This window comes from Myotis daubentonii, chromosome 16, assembly GCF_963259705.1.
Source record: "Myotis daubentonii chromosome 16, mMyoDau2.1, whole genome shotgun sequence".
NCBI classification, from domain to species: domain Eukaryota; kingdom Metazoa; phylum Chordata; class Mammalia; order Chiroptera; family Vespertilionidae; genus Myotis; species Myotis daubentonii.
Window position 1 is genome coordinate 19,835,665 of NC_081855.1, and position 23,560 is coordinate 19,859,224.

General features: G+C 51.8%; 1 protein-coding gene across 4 annotated transcripts in view; it reads right to left on the reverse strand.

Moving 5' to 3' along the window:
* PITPNM3 (PITPNM family member 3) overlaps positions 1-23,560 on the reverse strand; it is an 88,060-nt gene that overhangs the window by 39,624 nt on the left and 24,876 nt on the right. For all 4 annotated transcript variants that reach the window (XM_059669002.1, XM_059669001.1, XM_059669003.1 and 1 more), the window contains 2 exons: positions 19,406-19,513; positions 4,101-4,148 (listed from right to left, as the gene is read on the reverse strand). In XM_059669002.1, coding sequence (XP_059524985.1) covers positions 4,101-4,148; positions 19,406-19,513 — 156 coding nt within the window. The remainder of the gene's footprint in view (positions 1-4,100; positions 4,149-19,405; positions 19,514-23,560) is intronic.

Here is a 23,560-nt window from a genome sequence, read left to right on the forward strand (position 1 = left end):
CATCCCACACCTGTGCCAGGTGTTCCAGTTGCCAAGGCTCATCCAAAAGCCGATACTAAGTGAGAACCATTAAGTGCTTCTGTCACTGTCATAATTAGCTAGCCAATATTCATAATAGGCAGAAAGCAACGAGGAAGCCAGACATGATCAGCATGGTCATCTGGCAGCTTCACCAGGAAGCTGCAACGTCACACCCCCCAGGGAACCACCACCAGTCCATTCCCTGCAGACCACTGCGGGAAGGGGTCAAACAGAGGGGGAAATGGGCACATGGGCCGCGAAGTCAGGGTGAAGTAGGGAAGGTGCTTGCCTGTCTGTCTAACCTGGAATAAAGATCACTGGCTAGGAGGGTGGACCCCAGTGCAAGCCCATGAGAATTTGGGAATACCTAATCTCCAGACAAAGGAATTCTCTCTCTTATTCTCTCTTGCTTCGCTCCTGCTTCCTTGCAGTCTCTTGCTCTGTGTCCTGCACTCACCCGTGCACTAGCCCATCACGTGGCCTTAGCAACCACATGGCCCATAGCCCTGTGGACCCCACGCCCAATGCACTGCAGCTGGGAACACGAGCTAAGCTAGCCAGATGCGGGACTGCACTGTGCTTTACCGTGCAGTGGGAACGCTGGGCAGTGGCTTTAGTCCTTGCCCAGCTGAAGAGGCAGCTGGACTGTGTCCAAGGCAAGACTGAGGGAGATGGGACCTTGGAGGGGAACCCCTTTCATCTTACATCATCAATGAAGCTTTCCACGATCTCCCATCCTCCCGTGGGAGCCTCAGGAAATGCAAGAGCTCCACTTCTACCAGTTACAGGAGGGGACTCAGCAGGCACCCCGCCAGGAACACTTCCTCCGTGAGAGGTGCAGATCGTGGCACCCACATATATTATCTCCACCCAATCAGCAAATCTAGGAAGTAGCCATTGTGGTCATCTTTCCACAGCTGAGTAAACTGAGGCGCAGAGATGTTAGATAACTTGTCCAAAGTGGCACAGCGAGCAAATGAAGGAGCTGGGCCTCAGCCCCAAGGTCAATACCGTCCGTTAAAGCTCAGATGCTAGGATTTAAGGCCATAGGCTTTAACCCAGCCCCAGGTTTTCTGGTTCCTGGTCCAGGGCAATTTGTGGCACTTCCCACCTTGTTTATAGTGAGGTTTTAAAAACCAAGTGGAAATTACAATAATATACATGGATGTGACTGTAAATGGCAAATCACATTGTAAACATCAGGCATTGCTGTTATTCTGTTTTTATTAAAGGTCGCAGACTTTTATGTTGCCAATTTTTGGATTCAAAATGAACAAATCACCATCAATTACCTCCATCATTTTATAAAAGAGAAAGTATTAGAATGCACAAATTTGTAGGCAGGATGCAATTGTGGAATAAAAAACAGTTCTCCCAAATGAATGGAAAAACATATAACAGTGTTGCTGTTTTTTCACTGTCAAAATAGGTTTGTCCTGGGAATCACTGACTTCAGCGAGCATTTCAGCTCCGGAATTCTTTCATCACCTACTGTTATTCTCCACTAAATAAAAGTATTCCGGCCCCAGCTGGTTTGGTTCAGTGGATAGAGCGCCGACCTGCAGACTGAAGGGTCTGGGTTCGATTCCCGTCAAGGGCACATCCAGGTAGACAGCCGATCAATGATTCCCTCTCATCATTAATGCTTCTATCTCTCTATTTCTCTCCCTTCCTCTCTGAAATCAATAAAAATGTGTTTAAAAAAATAATATCCTTAAGCAGCATAATTCTGACCACAATCTATACTTATGTTGAAAAAATAAACTTATACACACATGTTTCTTAGCCAGTTCTAGAAGACACCACACATCTGGTCGATTCGTGGTTTGGCTGTGGTTTCCTGTCCTAGAGGCCCAGAAGGAATGATCTGGGCCCTTTTCCTCTCTCAGGTTCCCAACATCCCCATATTAATCATGTTTTGGGGCTTTTTTCATTTTATGTTCTTTTGACATCTTGGGGGTGCCTAGCTGGGCATGCCAATTCCTGGACACAGTAAACTGGCCTTCGCCTGTCATATGCAAACCAATCAATCCACCCCCTTTATCTAACTCCCACACCAAGCCCATATTTCCCTGCCCTGAATCCCCCAGGACCAGGGAGCAGACTAGAGACTAGCCCTGGAGGCCGGAGCCGCAGACACTTTTGGAACCAGCCAGTCCTACGGGGTTTTCTCTGCTCTGCCTTCCTCCCCTCAGAAAATACAAGAGGTTCCGCACTGGCTTCCCCTCCTCCCGCCTCCCGATCAAACCTCTGCCTGCTTCCCCTGTGGCCTGCGTGGCGTGGGGTGGCGTGGCCCCTCCACTTGCGAACTGTAAATAATAAGGTTTTTCAATGGCATTGATTTCTCTGATTTGCCACTCAGTCACGTCTATAAGTTAAAATCCCGGGGTGCATTTTAACACGGCTCCCCTCACCTTGCTGAGCTCAGTCCCTTACATTCGGTGAGGACACAGGAAAGGGCAAGTGACCCCTCCCTGCACTGCCCTCCCCTCCCCACCCCCCAGTGCACTGTGGCCTGCGTCTCGGGGTTGCCCCTGACAGATGCGATGCCTCCCAGACCCGAGGGGCTCTGTCTTGCATCGCCACTGCATGAAAAGACCACAGAAAGCTTCTCGGGAGGCCTGTGCACCTGCTGGAGCTGGAGCCGGGCCCTGGGAAGCTGGCCTTGCAGGTACCCGACCTGCATGGGGACGGAAGAGGTTGGAGGGAGGCCTCCAGGAAGGCTTGCGCCTGCGGAAGGGGGAGGCAGAGCGGGCTGAGCCCCTCGAAGAACAGCAGGGCTTACCACCCCAAAATATGCCTTTTGCAATATTATTTTAAGCTGGTTATTTTGAAGAAACAAAAGACTCAGAAAAAGTCTTTCCCTCCCCCTCACCTGACTAAAGGAATTGGGCAGAAAACCTGCCACAGGAAGAGAGCTGTCACCTCAGCACAACAGGAACTGAGTGGGGGACAGGAGGAGCCTGCACAGCCGCTCTGTGGCACATTGGGCCCAGCAAGCATTTGTTTGCCACAGGTTTGCTCTTCCTCATCTACCTGTGAATTGCCTCCCTGTCTTTTGAAGTCCCAGACCCCTGCCTCCATCTCCTGAGTCCAGTGTGTCCTTAGGGAACCCTATGAGCACATATGTAATCCATTTGGTCATTTTTTCCTGTTCATCTGTTTCATGTCCATTTCATCATTAGTCCAGCTACAAGAACTTAGAAGGGTAGAAGGGAATTTATTTTCCCTCCCCACACCCCCAAAGCTGCAACCACCGATCAAAATAGCAGGAGAGAGAAGGAGGGGAGTTCTGAGCATATATATCCTCCTCCCAAACACATACAGGCTCCTCTCCCTGTCCCCGGCCTCGTGGGAAACTCAATGCTGCCCAGAACAAAGACATGTGGCTCAGACAGTGCCCACCAAGATCACCCCACACCTCCAGGCACTATGTCCTGAGGTTACGTTGTCAGCAAATGGACATCTTTACCAAGTCTTTCCTGGTCGAATCCTCTGCTCATTTCCCGGAGAAAACACAGGCAGAAGGCAGCCTGGAGGAGCCTGTCCGCTCAGAAGGATGGCAAGGCCTCGGGAGGCCCGGGCCCTGCAGGCATGGCCTCTGAGGGATGGATGCACCGCTCATGCCCTGGCATAACCCTTGACTGAGGGCCTCTGACCCCAGTCACCACGTCACCATCTGGAGTTCCTGGTAGTTGTGTCACCCGAAGGAGACGGTATTAAAGGCTCAGGAAGCCTTGCTCCCCATTCCCTTCCCCCACTCTCTCCCCCCACATGCAAACCACGCACGAGGCGTCCCCAGGTGCCATCTGCTCAGCCTCCCAGCCCCAGCCTCAGTCTGTCCCTCTGGCTCTGAAGCAGAGCTGCGCAGTGTGTGTGGGAACTCAGAACCCAGGGCTCAGCTCATGGGGCAGAGAGCGGCCCCAGGCCCTCTGATCCTGCCCACCGGCACAGTGACGAAGACCCTACCAGCCCCTGGGCTGTGAGTGGACAAGAGGCCCCGGGCCCATGGAGCTTGGACCCATCCAAGGAAAGGAAAGATTGGGGGGGCGGGGTGCAGGTTGGGGGACGTAACTCACTCTGCTTCTCCTGCAGGACGCTGGACGTGCAGGGGGCGCTCCCTTCTCCTGCAGAAAAAGAAAGAGCCATGAGCAGACATCCCATCACTGCTGGCCAGACACTGGGAGGTCACTATGGCTGCTCCTGCCCCTCCATTCAGTGTCCCCTCCTGAGCCGGGGGTGGGCAGACTCTCCCAGCCCCTCAGGCCCTGCCCCACCCTGTCCCACTCAGCTCTGGGTTCTTTATCCAGACAAAGCAAGCGCATCATTGCCTGGGGACCAAGGGGGGGCGGGGGACTGGCCACCTTCCGCCTGGGCCTTCCTCTCTGGAACTTCCTCTCCCCACCGTCACACTGCACCTGCCTCCCTGGCGTTGCCCCCTGAACACTTACTTACCTGCAGACAACTGCCAAGTCTCTGTCGCCAGTCCAGGCCCCTCTTCCTACTGTTTGATCCAGATCTCCTGCCGCCTCCCGGACATCAGCTCTGATGCTTCCAGGCTGCACACCCTCACCAGGCCACCCAAGGGTCCCGGCGCTGCCTCTGCCCAAGGCCCCACCTCAGCGAAGGCACCACTTCCTCCCCCCCGCTGGGAGTTGGCGTCTGCCTTCTAATCTCCTCAACACGCCCTCCCCCTTCTCCAGAGGTAGATTCCACAATGGGAGGCATTTCCGTGTTGTTGGGGGGGCGGGGGGGGGGCACGGCGCAGGAGAGGTCAGGCCTAGGACAGTGCTTTTCAATATTTGTCAAACGAGTACATGAAACAAGCCCCTCTCCTCCGACACACAGACGCACGCTACCCAAATACAGAACTCCATCCTGGCTTCTCAGAATAGCTTCTTCCTTTTACTGCAGAGCGCTTTTTTCTATAATTATAAAGTAATACAAGTTTCTTACTGAACATTTGGGAAACACTAACAAACCTTAACAAGGAAAAGATTCCTTATAATCCCATCACTGGCAGAAAACCACTGATCCCATTCTATGTCATTCCTCCCTGTTTTTCCCATCATATTAGCTCTGTATTTCCAATAAATAGGTCGATGGCTGGCTCATGGAAGGCGTCGTACATGATAAGAAGCACAAAATACACTTCTGTACTTCAAGTTGAAGCATAAATAGCTCCCAATCCTTAAAAACATCATTCCAATGGCTATATAGTCAGCTACTGAGATGATGTATCGTGCTTGCCTTTAACATTATCCCATTGGTGGGAAGTTTCTAAATTGCACCATTGTAATTGCTGTTGCAATGAACATCTTTGTGATAGGAGCTCTTTTGGCATTTCCTGTGATTTCCTTAAAGTACATCCACCGAGCCCTGGCTGGTGTCACTAAGTGGTTAGAGCATCAGCCCGTGCACTGGAGGGTCTCGGGCTCGATTCCCAGTCAAGGGCACATACTTGGGTTGCAAGTTCAATCCCCAGCTCTAGTCGGGGCGAGTGTGGGAGGCAACCAATTGATGTGTCTCTCTCACATCAATGGTTCTCTCTCTCTGCTCTGTGGGCTCAGCCTTCCCCTCCACTCTCTCTAAAAATCAATGGAAAAAATATTTTCAGATGAGAATTAACAACAACAACAAATACATCCACTGAAGGAGACTCCTGAGCCCTGATGTCACCGCCTGCTTGCTTTCCAGTGAGGTGCACCTCCTGATTTGCACACCCACCTGCAGCAGAAGGTACCTGCTGTCATCAACAGATACCTCCCTGGCATTGGCATTGGTCTGTTGAATTTCTCTGCCTCTGGCTTCTCCAGATTCATCTTGCTAGAGCTGGCACTCCAGGGGCATCCCGTCATCAAATTCCGAGCCTGGCAAGCAAGCCCCTCTGTACAGCTGCCGTGTGTGTCCCCAGGCCCGTGTCCCGCCGCCCCTCCTGCTCACCCTGCACCAGCCGGGTCACTGTTTCCGGATCTGCACTCACGGCACAGCCTGCACACCTTTACCTGTTCTTCCTCCCACTTCCCTCTTTCAGACTCACTATGGCCTGCAGGGGGGCGGGGGGGGGGGGAGGGGGCGCTGCTGGGAACCAACCCTGGGGCCATCTCTTCCATGAGGTCTCAACTCTTTCCCGGAAACCTCAATCTTCAGGACCTCTGTCCTCACAGGTCAGCTCTGGGTCCTAAGGACCAGCACAGGGTCAGGGTCAGCGAAGGCCCCTTCCCTTCCCTCTCAAATGCCCTCAAACCCCCCACCCCCACCCCATCTGCCTTCTCCGCCCTCCCCATCTGCCTTGGGAACCTCAGAAAGAGACCTAAGCCCAAACCCCCAGGAGCAGTAAAGCTCCCTATATCCACAGTGAGGCTGGAATCTGAGAAGTGGAGGCCCCCACACCACGCCCCTCTGAGAGCTCAGCAAGTCAGCAGCTCTGTCCGAGCCCCCAGGCTCTGCAGGCAGAAGGAGCCCCTTGGTGCCAGGAGTCCTAGCCTTCCTCCGCTGCCCTGTGTGCTTGGGCCTTGCATATTCACACCTGTCCAGTGGAAGATTGCCCTCTACCATGCTGAAGCCTCCCCCTATCCCCACCCCCCTGCCTTTTCTGCTTCCCAGGCAGGGTGTCCTGGGCCTGGGGGATGGCACCGCAGTGGCTGGACTGGGGCCTGGGACATGGATAAGCAATGTAGAGGCCTCACCTCCAGCCTGAACCCAAGCTCAGATCTAGAGTCCAGATCCTGGGGCCCGGTAAGGCCGTCTCTTCTGAACTTGACTGTGAGTTCCCCCAGAAATGTATCTGCAGCCTCCCCAAGGACCCCAGGTCTCCCAGGAAGGGGTCAGAGGGAGCAGTTGAGGTGTTCGTGTGCGGGATTCACAAGGGTATGTACCGGGTGGAGGAAGAATGTTAGAAGGGAGGTGAGAGCCAGTCCAGGAGCGTGGGCGCAGTCGTGTAAGCAGGAGGGGCTGTCCTTGGGCTCCCTGTGCCCCGTGGCCCCCACCGTTAGGCCACTGTGACCCCACGGCTGTGTAGAAGAGGCCCCTTCACAGACAAGGACACTGAGGCTCACAAGGATAAAGTCACTCACCCAACGGTTAGCTCTAGTCCCTTGACACCCCAATTCTGCTGAGGGCTCTTCCCGTGACCTCACCTGTGCCCCTGTTGGATGGGGGTCGGGAGCTTTCGCCAGCCAGGGCTGCTGGGATGGCCGGGGCAACTCCCTGAAGTAGGGAGTCATCGAGGCAGACAGGCTGCTACAAGTCAGGGGCTGAGCAGCGGGGGTCAGGGGTTTGGAAAAGGGGGGAGTGCACAGGGCACTGGTGAGAAGTGTCCTGAGGCCTTGACGGACCCATGTTTCCTCAGGCTTGGTCTCTCCTGCGGTAAAGCCTGAGCCGGCATCCGGGTGGGTGGCAGGGGCTGGTGAGGCCACCAACCTGGGCACGAAGGAGCTTGTACTGACAAGGTGAGTGTGGAGCCAGCACAGTGGAAACTGACCTCCCAGCCCAAGCCAGCCCCAGCCCCAGTCCAGCCCCAGCCCCAGCCCCAGTCCCTGACCCTGACCCTGAACCAGCCTCTGCCCCAGCCCCAGCCCCAGCCCCAGTCCTAGCCCCAGCCCCAGCCCCAGCCCCAGCCCCAGTCCTAGCCCCAGCCCCAGCCCCAGCCCCAGCCCCAGCCCCAGCCCCTGCCCCTGCCCCAGTTCCAGCCCCTGCCCCTGCCCCTGCCCCAGCCCCAGTCCCAGCCCCAGCCCCTGCCCCAGTTCCAGCCCCTGCCCCAGCCCCAGCCCCTGCCCCTGCCCCAGCCCCAGCCCCTGCCCCAGCCCCAGCCCCAGCCCCAGTCCTAGCCCCAGTCCTAGCCCCAGCCCCAGCCCCTGCCCCAGCCCCTGCCCCTGCCCCTGTTCCAGCCCCTGCCCCAGCCCCAGCCCCAGCCCCAGCCCCAGTCCCAGTCCCAGCCCCAGCCCCAGCCCCAGCCCCAGCCCCAGTCCCAGTCCCAGTCCCAGTCCCAGCCCCAGCCCCAGTCCCAGTCCCAGCCCCAGCCCCAGCCCCAGCCCCAGCCCCAGCCCCAACCCCTGCCCCTGCCCCAGTCCCAGCCACAGCCCCTGCCACAGCTCCTGCCTCAGCCCCAGCACCAGCCCAGGCTCCAGTTCCCTCCAGCCGCCAGCGAGTGAGCAGAGGAGTCAGCTACAAAGCCAGCTTCCAGATTAGCAGGCTCCCAGGACGAGGGTGATTAATCAAATGTGCAGCTGGCTAAATGAGACCCCACTGGCCTGCAGCTTTCCAGGGCCCTGGGCCCCACAGCCCTGCCTCAGCTGGAGCTTTCTTCATAGGCGGAAGCTGCCAGTTCAGCTACACAGAAAGGGCTGGGAACTGGGGGCAGGGCCCTGGTCGCCTGCCCCAGGCTCAGCCTGGCTCATCCTGCCTGTCCCAACCCCACGGTCCTGCACTGGGAGCCACATCACCTGCTCCAATGGCTCCCTGAGCGATTTTATGTTCCCTCTTCCCAGGCCCTTCCGACAAACCCAGCGGCCCAAGCAGGAGACGGACCTTGTGGCTAAGAGCAGAAGGCTTCCACCAAACGCCTGAGACAGGGGCGTCTTCCTCCTCTAAGGGGAGGGTTGGGTGCCGCTGGGGGAGTTCAGACAGATGGGCCTGGGGGAGAAGACACTGGGAATGCCCCTCCTGATACTCCCAAATGCGCTGGCAGCCTCCACGGAGCAGGGATGGGAGCACCTGACCCCCAACCAGGCCCTGGCCTAGCCTGGTAAGTCGGCCCGTGGAGCAGGGCTGACCCATATGCTGCCTCCCTGCTCAGAGTGTCCCCAACCCTGAGCCTCTGCTGAGTTGCAAGGTCAAAGTTCACGCTCATTACCTCTCACCCGGGCCATCACAACGCCTGCTGCACTCATGCCCTGGTCCCTGCTACGATCTTCTACACTGGCTTCCGGGATGATCTTTCTAAAACAAATGGCTCCTCACCCCCCTGCTTACACTGCTCTGTGGGTCCCCAGGGGTGCTCCTGAGAAGAACCCTCTCCTCGCCTAACATTGAAGGCCTGACCCCCAGCTCTCTTGCTCCACCTCTTCTCTCTGACCTCCCACTCCTTACACCATCCCCAGCCCAACACCTCGCACCCCAACTTCAGTCAAGATGAACTCTGCAGGAGGTGCTTCCCCAAATCCCCCTGCCTTCTCATACCTCCCGCACATCCCTGCCTGCTGTGCCCTCTGCCTGCTGTGCCCTCTGCCTGCTGTGCCCTCGTGGGCCGGCCCCGAGCCCAGAAAGGCTTCCTTAACTCCTGTCTCAGCTCGAGCCCATGTCCTCTTCGATCCTTCTGTCCTTTGCTTCCACTCTCGTTAGAGCAATTTGCTTCCTGGTCTGTGCCCCACCCCGAGTGTGGGAGTCGGTCAATTCTGAGTCTATTTCTAAGTCGTCCATTTCTAAGTCTCTGCCAACGTTGAGGGCACAGAGTCTGACAGAGGGAGGAGCAGTGTGTGTGCACTGAACGTGTAAGTGGGCAGAGAATGCACGAATGCATGTGGGTCCCTCAGCACTCAGGCTCAGAAAGAGAGGCGAAGCACACCCCAGAAAGGCCCACCTGGAAGCAGACCGGTCAACACTGCGCCGACAGCCCCCCAACCCGTGCCGGGCACCAAGGAGCGGGTCTGGGAGCGGCTGCGCTATCAGGGAGGCTCCCGGAGGAGGTGCATGGGACTGCGAGAGCTAGAGATGAACTCGGAGAAAAGCAGGTGAAGGCAGGAGATGGAATAGCTCAAGTGGGCTCGAGGGTCAGCAAGCAGCCCCCCAGGCAACTGGCTGGAGCACAGGGTGAATGAAGAGGAGGAGAGGTGTGGCCTGGTGTCGTGAATACCAGAGTCAGATGGGACAGGCCCTTGATAGTATCCCTCCTGGGCTGCCTGATTCTTGTAGCGATGGCGACCTTACTGTCCCCAGACGATTATAATGATTCGAAGAAGAAGCGGTTAGGATGGCCTGCCACGCCGGGCTGGGGGGTTAGACTTCATTCTGCAGGCAACAAAGGCCTGCCAACTCCCCAGCAGAATGACATCACCGGGTTCATGTTTTAGAAGCATCCAGGAGGGTTGGATAGAGACGGTAAACTGGCAACGTGATCCAGCCTTTTTCTCCTGCCCCAAAGCCCTAGAAAATGACATTACAGATTTTCTACGAATTAATCTTTAGCGGCACTGTGAAATAACAAGGGATGTCCTGAGCAGGCCAGAAATTGTAAGGCTTCGCCCAAAGGCAGAAGGCAGAGAGATATGGAGGGAGGGAGGGAGGGACTGGCTACATAATTTGCAGTGACCAAAAAAACAAACAACAAACATGCGGGGCCCTTGTTAAAACTATTTAAAATTTTACGATGACGACAGCAGAGCATAAACGCCAGTGTGAGACCGTGTGAAGTAGGAAGCCTTGTGTGTGAGACCGTGTGAAGTAGGAAGCCTTGTGTGACTACCGAGGGCAAATGCCCACAAAGCCAACTCGGGAGACAGGAAACCATAGCCGCCATCCCGGAAGGAAGGCCTGTGGCAGGCAGAACGGGGCAGCTGGGAGGAACAGCAGGCCCACAGGTGGGAAATACAGGAGCCTCCTGCTCTTGCCACTGTCTGGGCTTCCAGGGTAGAGGAGCCAGGTCTGCAGTCCTTCCCCCAACCCTTGGTTGTTCCAGGCAGGGCCCTTTGTCCCTAGGGGTGAGGAAGGGTGAATGTTTGAGGGACAGGACGCCCTGGAAGGCTGAACAAATCAGAAGCAAATGGGTCACCTCACCCAGCAGCATTTTCTCCCCGCCCCCACCCCCAACAATTAGAGGCCAGCAGGGTGCAGTAAACCGACATTGCATTCCTCAGAGACAGATAAGGGGGAGCCGCAAATACCAAGTGGAGCACGCGTGCAAAGACTGCTGGGTATGAAAGGAAAGCCAACCATGTGGATAGACGATACCCAACTCCAGGACAGAAGGCAGGGCCTGTGGAGAAATGGATCCATTTGAACCAACCTAGCGTCATAATAATGAACGGTGGTCAAGTTTTAGCCGGCACCAGAATCGCCTAAAGGGATCGCTGAAACAGACGCTGGGCCCCACTGACGGAGTTTCTAATTCAGTACGGCTGGGAAGGGGCTCCAAGCTTGACATTTGTGACACATCTCTAAGTGATCTAATGCTGTTGGCCCAGGGACCACTCTTCGAGAACCAAATATCTAGACACAAGGGCATAAACTCGAGTCGGGGGTGAATGGTAGGGAAACACAGCTCCCTGGAAAGCTGAAGCGAGAGCAAATGTTCGTGGACACCTAAGGCTGCTTCCTTCCTCTCAGTGGCAATGTGGCTGATGGCACTGTTCAAAAACAAGAAGCGCCCTGACTGTAAATAGTCCCATAAGCGACAGCTCATTGGGCTGTTAGCATAAATTATCTGGAAGAGATATGTAAACCCAGAGCATAAAAGATTACTGACCTGGCAAAGGCCAAGTGGAATTGATCCCAGGAATGCCAGGTTGTTCAAAATCAATCAATGCAATGCATCATATTAATAGACTGGAGGACAAAACCCACGTGATCATCTCAACAGAAGCAGAAAAAAAAGCATTTGGCAACATCCAACACGCTTTCGTGATAAAAGCACTCCGTGGACTCATAATAAGAGGAAACATCCTCAACCAGATAGAGGATGACTACAAAAACCCACAGCTGAGAGTATTTAATGGTGAAAGACGGAAAACATTCCCCCTAAGATCAGGAATAAGACAAGATGTTGGCTCTCCCCATTTCTATTCAATATTATACCAAAGGATCTAGCCCGGAAAACCAGGTAAATAAAGGAAATAAAAGGCACCCAGATGGGAAGAGAAGAAGTAAACCACCCCTATTTGGAGATGACATGATCTTCTATGTAGAAAATCCTAAGGAATCCCCTCCAAAAATATATAACAAATGAGTATAGCAAGGGTTCGGGATACAAAATCGATGTACAAAAATCAACTGTAGCCTGGCCAGTGTGGCTCAGTGGTTGAACATTGACCGGTGAACCAGGAGGTCAAGGTTCGATTCCCGGTCAGGGCACATGCCCAGGTTGTGGGCTCAATCCCCAGTGGGGGGTGTGCAGGAGGCAGCCAATCAATGGCGTTTCTCTCTCATGGATGTTTCTTTCTCTCCCTTCCTCTCCCTTTCTCTCTAAAAATTAATAAAAACATATTTACAAAAACAAATAAACAAACAAAAACCCTCCACAGAACTGCTAACCAGAGGAATGGGAGCAGTGGGGGAAGAGAAAGTTGATGAGCAGTTTGTCAGGTTGGAATGGAGGAATAGTTCCAGAACCCAGCAAGGATCCTATATAATAAAAGGCTAATATGCAAATCAACCAAATGGCAGAATGACTGGTCACGATGATGCACACTGACCATCAGAAGGCAGATGCTCAGGCAATGGTGGTGACAGGAGCCTCTCCTGCCTCCGCGGCAGCGAAGCCCTCTGAGGGCTCCCAGACTGCGAGAGGGCACAGGCCGGGTTGAGGGACCTCCCCTATGTGCACGAATTTCGTGCATCAGGCCTCTAGATAAGACATAAGAAGAGAAAGAGCAAGTTGAGACATGATCCCAGTGTCTGTCTAACATAAAATTTGGAGCGAGAAAACATAAAGCAACACTTGAAGAAATAAAAAGAAAACATCACAGTAATGGAGAAATAGCATAGCAAGCACAGGCATGACACACTACAAAGCATTGTCTGTGGCTCCAGAAAAAGAATAAATATTTTAAAACGTAAAGCTTCAAGGAGAGAAAAAAAATCAGTTTACCCACAAATTTGCCTCAGACTTCTCACCAACAACACTAAATGCAAGGAGGCCGTGAGGAATATCTTTAAAGGTGGTTGGGAACATGATTATGAACACAGGCAAATTCGTATTCATGAGAACGCAAAATATAGTCATGTTTAGAAATGCAAGGACTTTCCCTGTCCGGCTGGTGTAGCTCAGAGGTTGAGCTTCCACACAGGCACCAGGAGGTCACAGGATCCATTCCTGGTCAGGAGGGCACATGCCCTGACTGCAGGCTTGAGCCCCACCAGCAGGGGGCATGCAGGAGGCAGCAGATCGATTTTGATGTTTCTCTCTCTCCCTCTACCTTCCCCTCTCTCTAAAATCAATAAAAACATATTTTAAAATAAAAGAAATGCAAGGACTTGTAAACTTTCTATCACAGTTCCTATCTGAGGTGATATTCTAGTGAAAAGAGGAAGAAAATCCAAGAGAAATCATGAAGAAGCAGCAGTGAGACCTATACAATAAAGAGGGTGAATATTACAGAATGTAAGTCATACCTCACTGTGCTTAACTGAAGGAAGAGCAGGAGGAGGAAGAGGTGGAAGAGGAGTGAGAGGAGGAGGAGGAGGAGGAGGTGGAGGAGGAGCAGGGGAGGAGGAGGAGGTGGAGGAGGAGGAGGTGATGACAGCATTATAGTCAGGATCAAACAAGAAAGCCTGCTATCATTCCTGTTACTCCGCAGCTATTTGGAGATCCTGTGCAATGCAATTTAAAAAAAAAAAAAAAAAAGCAAGCAGTATAAATATTGGCAAGGATAAAACCATTAAGATTTGTGAATGATAGGACATCAGAAAACTGACAAACCATGGGCCCTACTAAGAAAATTCAGCCAAGTGGCATGATTTAAGAGGCAAATATTTCAAATAATTTATACACAGATTATATATAAAGGACTCCTAAAAAACAATAAGAAAAAGACAAGTAATCTAATAGAAGATGAGGAGGGGGGAAAGCATGTTTAAGAAATTCAGAAAAAAGAAAATAGCTTTGGTCAACACATTTATGAAAAGATGATCGATCTCACTAGCAATCAAGGAAGGACAAAACAAAACAACAAAATCTCTTCATCCATTAATCAGGTAAAACCTTTAAGTTGATAAGATCAAGTCTGGTAACACTCTGGAGAAATGGCTAACCTAATCCACTGCTGGTGTGAATATAAATTTGCACGGTCTTTATGGAAACTTTTCGGCAGTATCTATGACAGCTGTGGATGCTTATGCTTTCAACCCACGTTGCTGTGTGTGTGTGTGTGTGTGTGTGTGTGTGCGCGCGCCCCCCAACTTGGAATTGAACTGGTGACCTTTCTGTGCACTGGACAATGCTCAACCAACTGAACCACGCTGACCAGGGCAGCTTTTTTAAATAATGAAACATTCCCATGTCTATCACTACAGAATGGTCAAGTAAATGATGGTCCATCTATTGTAGATGATGCTATAGTATCAGTAAAAAGAATGAGTTGAATATACACTGAGTGGTCAGATTATTATGACCACCTGGCGTTTGTAGGCAAATTAGCTATAATTTCGTGCTGAAGTTGCTAGAGGGCCAGACCATTATAAACAGGGAAGCAGGTTGTTTACCACGACAGTAGAAGTGATTTTTGTCTGAAGATATGGGTAAACAACGCAATTTAACAGCCTTTGAACGTGGGATACATTTGAACGTGAGTGGCCAGATTATTATGACCACTTGACGATTGTAGGCAAAGTAGCCATACACTGCATCGTATGGGATATGGAAGCCGAAGGCCAGTTCAGAAACCTTTGCTGTCTGCAGATACCAAGATAAATCGTCTCCAATTCACACAGGAACACAAGGATTGGTCAGGTGAGCATTGGAAAAAGTCATGTGGTCCGATGAATCACGTTTCCAGTTGCATCATGCAGATGACAGAGTGAGAATTTGGCGGAAACAGCATGAAAGCATGCACCCACATGCATGAGTACAACTCTTCAAGCTGGTAGGGGCAGTGATATAGTTTGGGGCATGTTTTCCTGGCATGATTTGGGCCATTTAATTCGTGTGGAACAACGTCTGAATAGCACAACATACCTAAGTATCGTTGTTGATCAAGTTCATCCTATCATGTTGATGGCGTATCCCAATGGAGATGGCTTCTTCCAACAAGACAATGTGCCATGCCACGGTGCTCATATTGTGCAGGAGTGGTTTCAAGAACATGAGGGAGACTTTACCTTGCTTAAGTGGCCCCCACAATCACCAGATCTCAATCCAATTGAGCACTTGTGGGACAAAGTTAAAAGAGCCATCAGGCAGCTGGTTCCACAACCATCAAATCTCACAGAACTGGGCAGTGCTATTCATCAGGGATGGTGTCAGATCACCTTTCAACATCTCGTGGAGTCGATGACAAGAAGAATCGCCACAGTATTGAAGGCAAAAGGTGGCCCAACAAAGTACTGATGGGGTGGTCATAATAATCTGGCCACTCACGTTCAAATATATCCCACGTTCAAAGGCTGTTAAATCACGTTGTTTACCCATATCTTCAGACAAAAATCGCTTCTACTGTCGTGGTAAACAACCTGCTTCCCTGTTTATAATGGTCTGGCCCTCTAGCAACTTCAGAGCAAAATTATAGCTAATTTGCCTACAAACGTCAGGTGGTCATAATAATCTGGCCACTCAGTGTATATATTCATGTGAAAAGCTCTCCAAGATCGACTACGAAGTGAAAAATGAAAATTAACTGGTGGCAATAGCAGATGATAGGACCTATCTCTATAGAGATCCCCTCCGCATTGATAAAGTCTGCAGTGAGGTCTGTGATGGGAAGAAGTCTATAAGGGAGACTTTGGTTTTCTTTGTGCTTTTTTGTTTACAATGAAAATGTGTTCAAGAAATAAGGTGATCATTTGTTCGCCAATGTTCATAGAAGCATTATTCACAATAGCTAAAGGTGGAAACATGTCCACCAACAGGTGACTGGGTAGACAAATTATGGTAGAAACATACAATGGGATATCATTCAGCCTGAAAAAGGAAAGAAATTCTGACACATGCTACCACAGGGATGAACTTCGAGGACATGATGCTAAGTGAAACAAACCAGGCATAAAAAGACAAACACTGCATGATGGCACTTACACGAGGTCCCCAGGGCAGTAAAATTCATAGAGCCAGATTGCAGAATGGTGGAAGCAGGGGCTGGCGAGGGAGTGGGGGGCGGCAGGAAGTAGGGAATGGAGAGTTCGTGTTTAATGGGTACAGGGTTTCAGTTTGGGATGATGAAAAAGTTCTGGACAGGAACGGTTTATAGTTGCACAACTATATGAATCTACTTAATGCCACGACACTGTACACTTGAAAATGTTAAAAATGGTAAGTTTTATACTATGTATATCTTACCCAATTGAAAATGATAAATAAAAATAGCGATGCATGCCATTATAAAAATAGTAATAATAATAAATAAAGTGAACTGAACTGATGCTGAAGGATCCCCTTCATTAAAAAACATATAGACTGAGCAATATATTACCAAAATAATGTCCATATAGAACCAAGCTCAAAATAAAGAATGGATCATACAGAAGTGCCAGAAACAACAAGGGAGCTACAATATGGAGACGAAAGCAGAAGCCAGCCTGGAGGAGGCCCACGGGAAGCTCAGATGGACAGAGGCTCGGGGACTAGAGGCTGAAAACCGCACCATCAACTCCACAAACTGGGCCTCAGCCTGTGGGAGCTGGTGAGGCAGTAAAGTGGGCCCCCTGCACAGCAGGGATTGTGGCAGGGCTGCTCCATCCATAAAGGTGCTTAGAAACACAACCCTCCTTAGGGGGCGCAGCACGGAAACCATTCACAGACAGCGAAGCAGGAAAAAGTCACACGTGAGTAATGAAGACCCTCAGCTTCTGCCACCGGTGGGTGTGGGGTCTAAATCGGCACCACTCGCCAGCATGGAAACGCGGAGCTGTAAGTTGAGCATGTAAACCGTCCAAGATCCGGGAGACACTCGGGCCCAGCAGAGACACACGACCACGTTTCAGGGAAGGATGTTTGAGGGAGGCAGGAGTAGAGCTCTATCTGTGCCACCGATTTTGATATTAGCCTTTCCCTCGGAGCCTCCCCTAAGGCCCCCTCTTCAGTCTGTTTAATTGCATAGTTTGCCTCTCTGCTGTGAGCTCCTCAGAGAGTGGCAATGCCAGCCTGCTCCTGTTGATTTCCCCCACTTCTAGCCCAGGGTCGAGCCCGTCGTGGCTCCATAAATGACTGTTGAAATGAATGAAATTAATGTGTGTGTTCTGTCGTGTTGTGGGAATTCACATTAGGAGTCTCCTGGGGAATGAGACTCAGAAGGAGCTGGAAACACGGCTGGTTCCCTCTTCCTCTCCTCCTCTTCTCTCGTCCTCCTGCTCCCCATCTGTGCTGGGAGGAGACAGCATCAATTCTCAACGCAATCAAGCACTGCCCCTAATGCAGCCTCTCCTGAGTACCACGAAGCGTCGGTGAGCGTGGTGCCTGTGCACCATCTTTCACTCTTCCCCCCGCTTCCAGCATGCTCATGACCTGTTATTGAATGCACGCTGCAAGTATTAGCTCGTTTAATCCTCAGAGCTTTTGTACTAGCCCCGCTCTGCAGAGGAAGAAGCAGAGGCTCAGAGAGGTGATGTGACTTTCCCTGGCCACAAAGCCACAGACCGGCAGGGCCAAGGTTCAAACCCCAGACCTCTTAGATTCCAGAGCTGCAGTCGCCGCCTCTCCCACCAATCTCCCTCTGCTTCCTTCTCTCCTGCCCTCCCAGCCGCACTGCCTCTCGCTCACCCACTCCCTCGCTCACACTGTGTCTGAGTCACATATCTTTTGGCAGACAAGTGAGGCTGGTGGTGGGACATGGGTGGCCAGATGGGTGGTGAGTACAAGTCTGGGGTTGTCTTTTTGTAGCTACCAAGCATTGTCCTGGGGACGCACCTGGAGCCCATGACCTCTTGTGGGCCCCCAGCAGGGTCCCCCGGGTGAAGGAAAGAGCAGACGAGGGTCCATCGGCAAATGTGTGCCTGTGAAGACCGGAAACTGGCCCTGGGCTGGCCTTGACGATCAGACGCAGAGCCTGCCTTCCTAGGACGGTGACAGTGGCTGAGGGGTGGGGGTTTCCTTTAAGATTCTGGGCTTCATGGCCTCGGTCCTATCTGGGAGGTGAAGCCCTGGTCTGGGAATCAAGAGACTAGAGATCTGAGTGTGATGCTGCCACCAACTTGGAGGACCTTGGGCAAGACAGGGCTTCTCTGAGCCTTGGGTTTCTTCACTTGCCTAATAGAACCATCACCCCAGGCCTGTCCATTCCTCAGGATGGGCCCTTTGCCAGGGGAGGGCTCAAAACCAAGGAGGTAGGATGGGGTGAGGAAAGGCACAGAGGCTGCAGGCAAGTCAGCCATCACTGAGACGGCCAGCAGCAAGATGTGTTTTTCTCTTGGGCTGGCCCAGCGCATCCCCCGAACAGCTCCTGATACGATGGCCTTCCCGGGCAAGCAGCTCTGGCCCAGACCGTGACTGAGGCATTACAGGACCAGGAGAGGAAGAAAAGAGGAGATGAGGACGAGGGGAAATAGAAGAAGTGATATAGGGGGTGAGGAGGAGGGAGAGAAAGAGCTGGCCTCAGGATGACAAATACGGAGGTTAGCACCTACATCTGGGATAGGTGTGAGCCTCACACCAGTCCCACCTTAATCATATACAGCTCCTCTCTGAGCCTCGGTTTCCCCATATGTCATCTCAGATGTTATGACCGCCTCTGCTACATCCTCCACTTGCCTTTCAAAGCCTGGCTCCATAGCTTCATTGTCAGGAACCCTTCCTTGAGCCGCCCTCTCCTGCCTCCTTCCTAAATTCCTGCCTCTCACCTCTGGGCCCAACAACCTTCCACTTAAGCCCAACTCCCTTAGGTCTTGCCTTACACTGTGAGACACATCACAAGCCAGGGGCCTCAGCTGAGTCACCTTTGGTCTCTCCTATAAGCACTTTACACACAGTAGATTTTTAACAAACATTCTGTTAGCGACGCAATGTGGTCTAATGGACAGATGGATGAATGCCTAAAAGGATATGGCTGCTTTGTCTGCTGATTAATCTTCTGGTCAAAACTCGTCTCCATAAAAAGCTTCCTGGATTAATTCCCAGCCACAACTCTGTCTTCAACAACTCAGCCCAAAACTTAAGGCTCCCACTCCTGCCCCTCTGCTCTGTCCCCTCTCAAAGGCCCCTCCAGGTGCTACCCTAGTTTACCAAACAGATTCCAGCACCATAGGCCTAGCCTGGCAGTCCAAAGAGCTTGGACCCTGCCACCTGCCCTCAGTTACCCATTCTCCTGGGGACAAAGGACGCTCTGTGAAAGACCCTGGAACTTCTCTGCTGCAGAAAACCCCACAAAAGTCTCCATGAGGGTTCCTGCAGGTCACAGAATTCAGGGCTCACAGGCTCAGAGAGGGGAGGTGCCCAGACAGATAGAAGACCCAAGTCCTAGCACTTCGACCCGCCCTGCAATGTACATACACACACACCCTGGTCGTGAGAGAAGCAGAATCTCACCTTGATGCTCCTCCAGTTTGCCCATGGTCTCCATCTGCTCCACCAGGTCATTCGAATTCCACTGGCTCATCCCGATGAGGATGGCATTCTTCCCTTCAGCCACCTCCTCTGTGGAAGGAGCAGAGATGTGCATGAGCAGGGCGGGCAGGGTATAGGTAGTCCTGACAGGAGCTTATATTTGAGGGAGTACTTATGCCTTCCTTTGACTTGAAGTGTCTGTAGTTATGACAGGTACAAGGCACTCAGGAATTTTTCATCCAAAGAAAGTCACGTGAGAGGCTGAAAACCCACAGAAGGCTCCATTTCTAGTCCTACAAGAGATATTTCTTGAAAGGAAGTGTGCTTGGGGGTGGAGGGGGTCCTTGTCACCGCTAGCAGTTTTTCTTTGGCTCAGTTACTTGCCTTCTGAGCTTCAGTTTTTCCATCAGTAACATGGGACGGGAAGTGTCTCGCTCACAGAGCTGTTGTGAGGACTAACCGAGATAATGGGTGTAAAGGCCTCGGTGCATAGAGGGTGCTCATAAGTGAGCGATATCTCAGTTATTTCTTCACATGAGAAGTGGGTTGCCATCAGGATTTGAGTGGACCTGGATTTGAGTGGGGCAGGGCCAGCTCTAGAGTAACTGGAAGAGCAGGTGACTTCTGCTCTAAGTGAGCCTTGAGCTGTGTAGAACCCTTAGCCCACGTTGTAACTTTACGAACTTACTAATGCCTTCATTCCCCATCCCTAGTCCTCCCCTCAACCCTGTCTGTATCCTTATTCTTTCCCAGTCTGAGCTGGTGGTTACTCTGAAAGAAATTAATGGGGCCACATTCCCTAACCACGCTGAATACAGATCCCTGGGTCCCACACATGGTGTAGTCCCTCATCCCAGAAAGGGGCATTTCCTCAAGAGCAAACCCACAGAAGTAGCCGCCCTCTCTCTTTGAAGGGCCTTCCTGGTAAAGAGTTTTGTGTCCGCCCTTGTGGAATAGACATTAAAGAGTGGTGAGGAGAATCCTCAAGCTCATGATAACCAAAAATAAAGGGACGAGACCCATTTCACTGCCAAAGAACTTTGCAGAGCAGGTGGGTCCAATATGGTGGATCTGAAGCTTGGGGCGCTGTCCAAAGTTCTGAATTCCCCTAGAGCTCAGTAATCTAGGGCCCACGTCTGGCTGGGGCATGGATTGTGATAACGGTGATGATGATTCCTGAGTTATTTGATTTATTTGATTGCTTTAACAACACATCAAATCCTTACTATGCACTGAGCTTATTATAGGTGCTTTTAAAATATTAATTCACTTAATTTTCATAAAATGCTAAAAAAGTACCATTATTATTATCTCCATTTTAGGCATGGAGTAGTTCAGGAATTTGCCCAATATCACTGTCTAAAGCCAGAATTGAAACCCAGATATACTACTTCAAGAGTCCTTAAATCTTCCCAGCTGGTGTTGCTCAGTGGTTGAACATTGACCCACGCACCAAGAGTTGCTGGTTCAATTCCAGGTCAGGGCACACGCCCAGGTTGTGGGCCTGATCCCCAGTGGGGGGCATGTTGGAGGCAGCCAATTGATGTTTCTCTCTTATTGATATTTCTATCGCTCTCTCCCTCTCCCTTTCTCTCTCTCTCAAATCAATAAGAACATTTTTTTAAGAGTCCTAAAATCTTGTCCTCCCAATGGGCATCCTATATTGGTTTCCCAACACTCCAGCCAGGCACCACTCACACCAGACAATTTACTCAGTGTGGTGTGTTCCATCCGGGCAGCAGTGCACACCTCTCAGCAGCACTGTGCTCTGGGCAGAGCCCTGACCGGGTCCCAGTCCAGAGAGTGCTACACGTGAGCCTGTGCTTTGCATACATCCCTCAGCTTTTCCTGTGGTTTTTTTCTCCCCCTTAAATGGGAATAACAACTCTAGTTTTACAACTCTGCCTAGCAAGCTGCCATGAGGACAATGACATCCTACATTTGCAAAAGCTTCACAAGCCAAAATGCTGTGAACAAACGTCAGGTAGTATTACTCTGGGGGAAGGAGTACACCAAGGGCTAAGAGCTCAGTTCAGTGTTATGCTGACTCTTTCCAGTCCTGCTACATATATGCCCTTTGGCAATAATGTAGCTTTCTGAGCCTCAGTTTCCTCATCTATAAAATGACGTCCCAGTCATGGCTATGTCATAGGATTGCCGTGAGGCTTAAATGAGACCACGAAGGTGAAGTGTTTACACAATAAGAGCACAGCAGTGGGTAACAGCACATGAAGATGATGGTCCACCATCACCTCCACCCCAGAGGATGTGGTGTATGCCCCAACATTCCCCACATATGCTGTGTTCTGCCCCTGTGACCCTGCCCCAGACCCAGAGGGGGTAATCAGCCGGTAGCCCACTGTGAGTGCTGTGTCTCCTGGCTCTCCGTTGCCCACTTGTTCATTCGAGCATTCTTTCTACAATGAGTGGATTCCTGAGAACCTACTGTGTGCAGTGTGACATGACCTCTACCCTAATTTATGAAATAAATAAATAAATAACTCTGGTGTAGGAGATGAGCATGCTGGGGGTCCTGGTCCAGTGCCCGGTATGCAGTAGGTGCTTACACATCCTAGCTCTCATTTTTCCTACAATGTGCAAGCCCTATTCCTGGGGTGTGTATGAGCCTATCAGAACCCGAGGGTTCTCCCAGGCTCTGAGGTTGGAGCACGCCCACTTCTGCACCATCCTCGGCCTCTTTCCTCTCTTCCTAGGTTTGTGCATGGCCCTCCTCTATCTTGCCCTTTTGGTCTTTTGTCTGTCTTTCTAGTAGATGTGTCTTCCTCTCCAACTCCCGCCTCTATGACTCAGATCTGTCCCACTCAGATCTGATCTTGCCAGATCCCTTCCATTGGTCTCTGTCCCTCTTGGTCCTTGGATTTCTCTGTGCCTCTCAGGCTCCCAGTGCTCTCGGCCACCTCTGTCCCTTTCTCTGGGTCAACTTCAATCATGCTCCATACTCTTTGCTCTTCCTCTCTCTTTATCCCAGCATCTGTCTCTCTCTCTTCTCTCTGGGAAGATGTCTCTGTCTTGATCGCTCTCACTCTCTGGGTTTCTCTTTCTTCTCTGGGTCCTGCCCCTCAGGAACTCTCTGCCCATGCAGGTCTGTTGTGCTTTCTCTGGTCTTCTCTCTCTCCTTCTGAGTCACTGTCTCTCTTTCAACTCTCTCTGGTTCATGTGTGTGTGTGTGTGTGTGTGTGTGTGTGTGTGTGTGTGTGTGTGTGTGTGTGTGTCCCTCTCTCTAACCTTCTCTGGGTCTCCCTTGCTCTCTCTCCCTCTGCTTCTCATCTTTTCCCTGACTTCCTTGGGCTCCCTGCTCCTCCACCACATCCCTGTCTCTCCAGCTGCTCCCCACCCTCCCTTCTCTGTCCCCTGCTCTCAACACTCAGCCTTCGGATTCTCACTATGTTCCCTGAGAGGCAGTGAGAGAACACACACACACACACACACACACACACACACACACCACGATTGCTCCTTTCGGAGTCATTCAGGCAAATCTGAGCTCCAGGTCTCCGCTCTACTTCCCCTCACTGTGGTACGTGCCTCCCATCAGGGCCCGGAGAGGCCACAAATGGCTTCTCTGGATAAATGTCCTGCTTATTGATTTTGCTTTTCGGCTTCTGGTGAGTGTTCCCTGCGCACCAATCCTCATCCCCGGTGGCCTCCGGTGTGGACACAGTGTCTGCATCTATGTCACTCCAACTGAGCCCCGTCCCTGCCCAGACTAGGTGTCAGGCTGAATCCCATCCAGAGGCACCACATACCTGGCCTGGACCCCAGACTGACTCCGACCCTGACTCCCTCGAAGCCTGAATATACCCCTTTAAGCACAACCTCCGGTGCCGGAAGGAAAGCCTTTCCTCCTCCCAGGCCTGTTTCTGCGGGATCCAGGGGCCTTCAGAGCAGGGAATCTCCTTGCCCCACACCAGGAAGAGGTCGCCTCCCGCTCATGGAGCGAGGGCGTGTCCCCTTCTGCAGCTGGCCAGTCCAACACCGAGCATCACCCTTTGCATCAGGACCACGGTGCCAGTTTTTCCAAGGACGTGGATGAGTATCCTGGGCCTCCGGGAGACAAGATCGCTACCCCTCCCTAGAGCTGTTTGACACCGGCTCCATCCCCTCACCCGTGGCCAT